Source organism: Limulus polyphemus, unplaced genomic scaffold, assembly GCF_000517525.1.
Source record: "Limulus polyphemus unplaced genomic scaffold, Limulus_polyphemus-2.1.2 Scaffold3131, whole genome shotgun sequence".
Taxonomy (NCBI): Eukaryota; Metazoa; Arthropoda; class Merostomata; order Xiphosura; family Limulidae; genus Limulus; species Limulus polyphemus.
In genome coordinates, this window is record NW_013668741.1 from 98,536 (window position 1) to 106,597 (window position 8,062).

An 8,062-nucleotide genomic window follows, 5' to 3' on the forward strand; every position below is an offset into this window, starting at 1 on the left:
TCCATTGTGTAACATTGTGCTTAATTCCAAACAAACAAACGAATAATTAAATATTCTCATCTAAAAGGTTTCTAAAACTTCATTTTAAAAAAAGAAACGGGTCAAGTTCTGATGTTTAAATATCTGTGTTAATTATTTAACTTAATTGCTGACTGCTTCTTCTTCAAAACTAGCTGGGTAATTTTGAACTATGTAACAGAGAAGTGCTTTTGAAAAGACTTTTAGCATGAGAATAAAATTAATAAATATACGCATTGCTGTTGTTCTCTTGTTTATTTTAAATCTTTCAACCAATATTTTAACTTATAAGTTTGTTAGTTTTCTTATATGTGTTTCAAATTAACTCAACAAAGTGATATAATATTAGCAAGAATTTAATTCATTAATTCGTTAATTTATTTTCTCTACTGTCTTACAGTAACGCCCCCCGGTGGGTCAGCGGTAACTTTACTGACTTCCAACTCTAAAATCCGCGGTTCGATTCCCTGCAATAGACAGAACGCAAATAGCTCATTGTGCAACTTTGCACGAGTAAGACAACATATTTTAATAGCTTAAAAAGTGATATTTCGATAGTTTGATGCTGACCCTTGTTATACCAGCATTTTATAGGAAAGTCCACATTTTTTTTAAACATATTCAATACAGTTTATCAAAATAATGATTTTCAGGTGAAAAGTTTTTTAAGCGAAATATTTCGAATTATATATTTCTGGTTGTTAAATATGATAGCATGAAGTATCTCATAAGTGCCAACAAATTTATGTTTTTATGATAAAACTTCAGACAGGTTAACCTATCTACTACTCCCAGAACCATTCCTAGTAAGTTTTTCCCTCTTTTTCTTTTATTGGTATTATGATGAGCACTGTACTGCCATTTAGATATTTAAACACACATACATTCAAAAACAGTTTTGAAGTTGGACTATTTTATCCACAATACCTATTTGTTTGTGTTTTGTTTATTTAGCATAACGCATAAACTAAATTTCTAATAATCAGTTTTAAGCAATAATTTTTCAAGAAATCATCTAAAAAAAAAACTTCATTTCCTCACGATGGCTAGAGCGCAGATAGTCCTAATGTGTGGGTTTGTGCTATAAAGCAAATAAACTGCACTCTATTGGTGATTGTGTCACTATTACGGTTACTATAGCAACGTGTAATACACAATCGCACCATGTTTCGTGAAAGAATGAAAGTTTAAATTAATATAAACTTTTGCTTGAGTTTTATGTTCTGTACCTTTAGATAAAATTAATTAGGTTTTAGTTTATGATACTCAGTTTTTATTTTCAAATTGTATTTTTAATTACCATAATGTCAGAAAATAAGACGACTGAAACAACTGTTGGTAAAACTAAAAATTTTATCCAGGAATCAAGAGTTCATGATTATATATATGGTACGTCAGACCTAACACTGTAGTAACATGTCAACGAGTAACGGTGGGGTTCCTCACTAGATCCTCAAGCTCAGTTAGAGCCCTAGAATTAAGAATAAGTTATTACTTCAAATTTGAAAAGCAGATGAATGATTTACAATTGTTATGTAATTAGCATATTAAAAAAATAAGTTATTTCAATGTTATTTACTGATAAAATTAAAAATAAAACATGCTAATATGTTAGTATTAATTTATTAATATAATAATGAGTAAAGCATGTTTAATTAACTTATTAAATCTTTGAAAGTAGGACTTGAGCTTGGTGAGTGAGAATATCTTGTGACATAACACTTTTATCTTCATAAGTTACAAAATATTTTTTGCATGTATTTTTTTTTTCAATTTATACAAGTAATAAAGATATAGAAATTAGAATAAAGTGAAAAAATGTACATAAAAATACTCAGACAATGTAAGCCTAAAGCTATTATCAGTAAAACTGCTGTTAACCTCATATTGTGTTGAAATCTTACATCAGAATGTTAGATTTATATTCATTTTTAATAAATTAAAATGATGCAATTTCAATGAATCCTGATATTTATGGCTAAATTGTAATAAAACAAACCTATATGCCTTCTTGTGATATTAGCAAATTATGTTTTAATAATAATATTTAATTTCTTACATGTGAGGTATTTAATATGAATAATTTTATAATCTAAATAAAAGAAAGCAATAATTCTTAACTAAACTAAATGCTGAATATTTCATTATAGCAAAGAGTATTAGAATAAACATTTTTTTTAAAGGCCTTGAAACTATCTGACTTGTATAGCTGGCTAATTTTGTGCTCTAAACAATGGAACATTTTCTTAGGACATAGTTAATTAGTTAAAAGTTATAAAACTACACAACTTAAATGTCAAAAATTTGATTTTTAATATATTTGAATCTTGAACATTCCTTGTAGACAATTTTTTATATAAACATCCCTAGAACTTTAGATAGAATGAGAAGTTATGAATCAAAATTTGTAAATCTGAATTTTAATTACTGTATAGTGATGACAATGAATCATTTTCTTAATGTTAAAAACAAAAAGGAAGTGTGAATTAAAGAGCTGAACAGTTGAAGTAATACCATAAAATATTATCCGCACACAAGAATGGATTGGAAGTAACAGATCTAGTGAAATTAAATGTTATAATTAAAATAATGAAGACTAAATATTACAGTGATGCGTACACAAGTTGTATCTGGAAAAGTTGCCTACTAAGCACTACAATGTACAGGTTTTTTTTTTTTATGTTTCTGCCATTATAAACCACTCCTTTGAAAAATATACCAGTGAAACCATGGCATCAGACAACATAGGTTATTTAGGGCAATTTCAAACAATAAAACAACGTTGGAAAACCTACTTTGCTTATTATGTAAGGTTTAAATAACACCATAGTTTATCTTACAACAAATCTAAATCTGTTAAAACTAACAAAGAATAGTACCCAATAATAAAATGTACATTATGTGAAAGTAGTATATTTTGGAATAAAAAGAAATTTAACTGAAAGTCTTTGATCATAACAATATGTTAGTATCTGAGGATTATGAGCATTTACTGACAATTTCTTATTTGCTTGAAAACACTTTTTAAACTTGATTACATCTTTATAGATCCCTTGTATACAGTCTCAAGTCAGAGAGACCATGTAAAAGCTTCAGAAAAAGCATTCTCTGCACAGATGAGTGTGGTAAGTCTAAAAGCTTATTGTGGTATACATATTTACATGTACATATACATGTAAATATACATGTAAATCTCATCATTACTAACATTTTATTTAAGGGGTAAATTGCACCGTATGTTTATGTATGACTTGACTGCTACAAAACTGATTAAGAAAAATCAGCTTTGGCTATCAGTTCAAGAATTAAGAAAAAAGTAATTATTTAAACTTTGCTATTAACTTCCATGAGTTTGAATTTAAATATATAGTAGAATATGGAATTCAGTAGTCTCAGGCATTCATAGTTACAAGTTATATTTTGATGTTATTTCAAATTCAGCTGTCATTTATTTGGTACATATTTTTCATTCATTAAGTTATATCCTGTTTAATAAATTATATAACCATTATTCATTTTCATATAACTGTTAAAGTTAATGAAGCTAATAATTAAAATTTATATAAGTATTTCATGTATGGGGTCTCTTTTGTTTTTTTAATGGAGGCAAACTTCACTAAGTATTTCTTTAAAGTGTTTCATAGTGATTTTATAATTCATATACTTAGTAATCCATGATGCTTTTCATACTTTTAGGTTTTGTGAATTAAATTTGTTTCATTTTTGTTACTTTTCATTCTCTCCATAATGTTTATACTTTTTAACCTTAAGAGTGCTCTTAAGGTTAGATTTATTTTAATACCTTAGAAAGTTCTTATTGTGAGCTAAATAAAAAAAATATTTTCATCAATTTTCAAAAATGTAACGGTACAAACAATAAGGATTAAATCACCCACATAGATTTTTGCTAATTATAGATTCACTGGTGTGTATAAATTTCAGTATAAAAATATGGTTATGGTGTATGAGTTGTCCTTTTCTCATCACTGTAGTGAGTTAACAGTAAGTCAAACTTTACGCATACAACTTGCTTAGTGAAGGTACATTTTTTACAAGATGTTTTATATATTGATCAATATGTTGTATAACTATTGTATGGAATGTAGTATTATGTAATAAAATACTTATGCAACATTTGAGTGTTCCAGTTTGAAAATTTTGCCGTAATATATATGGTGCTTTGATAGTGAATATATTTTGTAAATTAGTAGATTATCCAAACAAATTGCAATAGTTTGGAATATTTCTAGATTATTATGTGGACTTCTAAGTTAACAAGCCTGAAACCCCAAGATTTTCAATATGAAAATCAATCCCTGCAGGAAATATAACTTGACATTTTTACTATAGAAACCTTGTTTTCATGTAAGGTCAAAAGTTTCTCTTTTTTTTTCTTCAGAAATCAGTTAATTTGTTATAAAATTGCAGTTTCCAAACTTTCAATTTTATGGAAACTATTAAACATATATTCTTTATATCTTGAAAATTGTATTTGCCATTGTGGAATTAAATATTATACTCCTTTTAAAAGCTCTTTACAAGATACTAGCTTAGCTTATGTTTAGGTTGAGTTAAAAAGGATTAAGCTAATTTTATAAATGTCAGTATATTTTTTTTTGTTCTAATTTTTATGGTTTTAATACTTGTACAGTAGAAGCCATCTATTTAAAAAATAACTTTCCTTGACAGATGTCAATTTAATCAAGTAGTATGTTTAAGCTACTGAATTAATGGTGAATTTTTGTGGGAATCAAAATAATTTGATAATGATAAACTCATAAAAAATTACCTAATGTTGTCAGTTTTCAGACCATTCTGTGATAACTACACTTATTTCTACAGCTCTATGTTCTAACAGGTATTAATAAATATAACATTATAATTATAAATAAAATTTCATATTTAGTCTTAGTCTTGAAGGAATAAGTAATTAAATATTTTAAGCCTTTTAAATAACTAGGATTTTAAGTTTGTGTGAATCAGTATGTATTTTATTTTGAGTATAATAAAAGTTCAGCTTTTAAATCTATTTGGAATTTAATTCATTAAGGAGAATTTTTGTTTGTAAACCATAGAATTACTGACAGAGTCTAGATTTTTCGAAACAATGTAGGCACTAAATTGCTTTAGGGTTCATGATTTTGTTGTTTACAGTCTGGACAAAATTACAGTTAATATTGCAATTAATTCCACTTTGTAAAATCACTAATTTTGTTTTTCTTTTTTAAATGGAGAATGAATGATTTCACCCAATTTCTTCTATTATTTCTTTACACTGATCATTATATCAGACAAAAACATTACATTTTTCAATATGATGTCATGTGTAGACCCAACTGACAGTAAGATATATAATAAAAAATTGGCAATTTGAAGATTCACTTTTACCAAAAAAAGATGAACATTTGGATATTCTACATGAATCATAAGTTATGCATATAGTGATAATTGTATTTATGTTTCATTTTATATTGAACAAAATGGCTTTTACCAAAATCATTGCTCCATTTGTAATGTGTTTCTCATAGAAACCACTTGTGAACTTTGGAACCATGTTTAGTGAGTTATCTCATTATCCACCATATCAAGGTCATGTAAAAGTAGAAAGCAGTGTTCCACTTCCTGTAACAAAAGAGTTCAAGGGATCAAAAGGGTGAGTGTTAAACAACCATCTAATGGTTTAATCCAGTAATTAGAATTGGATTAAAACACTTACAATTTTAGCATCTTATATCTCTTATAGTTAGAAATATGCCAGGGGTGTGGAATTCGTGTTGCCCAATGCCCAAGACAACAAGTTTAGCATCATAGTTTGTCTGTTGAATAAGTAGGTTTTTGTCACATCAGTTATTCTTGTTGCTAGAAAAACACTCCAGGTCGATTTTTAAAGAGCCCCGTAAGTTTATGAAAATTCTTAATTACAGAATTGTAGCAAATGTTCATGTGAATATGTACCTTTTAACCTCAAATCAAAACTATATGCACTAATAACTATATAAACTAATGCAACTTGATGAAGAACATTATTATATTGCATTTGTTTACAGTAGCAGCCAAGTAACATTTGGCTGCCAGCTCTAGGAATAATATATAAAGTAATTACATTTACAAAAATAATTAAATGATTATACATATATATATATTAAACACTATTCTAGTTCCTTGATACATGAATCTAAACCATAATTTCTTTATAATCTTTTGTGGTGTAAAAAATAACTAAGCATTCAAAAATATATTGATGAATATATATATATAAAGCATAGATGCAAAATGTGTCATACACCCTCCCTGTGAAATCAAGCTGCCAATGGTATTATATCGATGAATATGCAGCATTTTGACTGAAAAAGTAACTTTATATAAACTATGCAAAAAATGGATTTGTCGGTGCATTTTATCTCATATTCTGAATATGTGAATCCTATAATTTTTTTTACTTTTCACTGATTAGTAAAAATAAAATCTTAAAAGTTATATTCTTACTTTTTTGAGTATGTTATGTGAGATAAGGATTGGGGAAAAGTAGATTTTTCTGGAGCAATAATTTTTTTCAAAAATTCCACACCATTGATTATTCTATCACATATCAACATATGCACTATATCTCAAAAAATATAAATTTTATTGATTAAACTTCCTCAATACTAGGTTATGCCATTATTTTATATTGAGTTATTCTCTCTTCTTCCCAGTAAAAGAATGATAATTATATTGATACATTTATTTTTTTATATAAAAAGAAAAAGCAGGGTAATAAAGATTTAGGTAGTTGTTTATGCTCTTCTATTAACAGAAAATCCATTCTTAAAGAGCTGTCAGCTTTAATATTTTTGATAGACTTCAGTATAAAGTAGTACATGCATGTATTATAACTATTGAAAAAAATACTATCAAATTGTAATTTACTTATTAAATGCAAATTATTTGGTGTAAATTAATATAAACAGTTGTATTCTATGGTTTTGTGATTCAAGACATAAAACAGTTGAAGGTGTGATGCTTTGAGAGTTTATCATATTAATGAATGCTTTGGTACACTCTTGAAATGTCATTAAGCAAAATAAGTTTGTTGTTATAAGCCATTAATAAAATCTCTTCTTTTGGCATCTAGGAATTCCCAAGAGCAGAAGTCATTTTTGAGTTGTGATGCATCAGCTGTAGGTGGTAATGAACGACATTTGTATTTTCACCGGTAAATGAAACTTAATTTTATTTAGATTTATAATTTATTTTTCTGTTATAGATAATAACAAAGTATCAATTTTCACCATTTATGGATTTCACCTTCCTTCTTAGTTCCTCTATCTCCTGTTTATTCTCCATTCCATAGCCTAACCATAAGATCAATGTTTTTGTCCAGCTCTTTCCAGTGCCTGGTTTTGCTATGGCCTTGTTGTTTACTATTGAGGAACATGTCATTCCTCTCTTTGCTGTTTTTATCAGATTTGTACCTTGCTTTCTCTTTCTTATACTTTCCATATTTATTCATGATCTTTATTCCATGCTTTCATGCCATAGTTTTATCTTTTCCCTCTTCAATTGACTTTAGTGTTCATCCTGAGATCTTCTTGTCTCAGTATTTTTCCCATTCTTCCCTATCTTGTCCTCCTCGTTTCCATAATTCCTGTAACATGGCTTATGGTGACTTCCCTTCTGCCTGTTGGAGTTGTCTCTATCTGTCTCAAGTATCCCTTACTAGGACTCACTTCTCCTGTGTTTGCTTTCTTCTTGTATTATCCCCGTCACTGTCTAAGCTATTAATTTTTTCCACTAATATCTTCAGAGAGAAAATTTGTTAATGTCTGGATGTTTTGATTCATTTCTCTTGTATCTTGTAGTAATACTTTGCGATATATTAGAGTATCTAGCTGTCTCTTTTGAAAATACTGTCCATTTAAATAGAGCATGTTCTTTGTCTGAATCCAAAGTTTTAAATGTGAGGTCATCAAGAAATTAATGTCGTTTTTTTATCAGATGAAAAAACCCAAGCAACATATACATGAAAACAAAACATTTAGTAAATGAAATATTCTCCATTCTT

General features: G+C 27.7%; 1 protein-coding gene across 3 annotated transcripts in view; it reads left to right on the forward strand.

Annotated features, from left to right (window-relative positions):
- Window positions 1-1,216: 1,216 nt before the first annotated feature.
- LOC106468715 (cilia- and flagella-associated protein 91-like) overlaps window positions 1,217-8,062 on the forward strand; it is a 30,187-nt gene continuing 23,341 nt past the window's right edge. The window contains exons 1-4 of one of the 3 annotated variants that reach the window (XM_022397086.1): window positions 1,217-1,407; window positions 3,067-3,143; window positions 5,547-5,671; window positions 7,133-7,213. In XM_022397086.1, coding sequence (XP_022252794.1) covers window positions 1,278-1,407; window positions 3,067-3,143; window positions 5,547-5,671; window positions 7,133-7,213 — 413 coding nt within the window. In that variant the 5' untranslated portion in view covers window positions 1,217-1,277. Of the gene's footprint in view, window positions 1,408-1,637; window positions 1,712-3,066; window positions 3,144-5,546; window positions 5,672-7,132; window positions 7,214-8,062 lie in introns of those variants that run through there. The other 2 variants (XM_022397087.1, XM_022397088.1) reach the window with 2 other exon arrangements.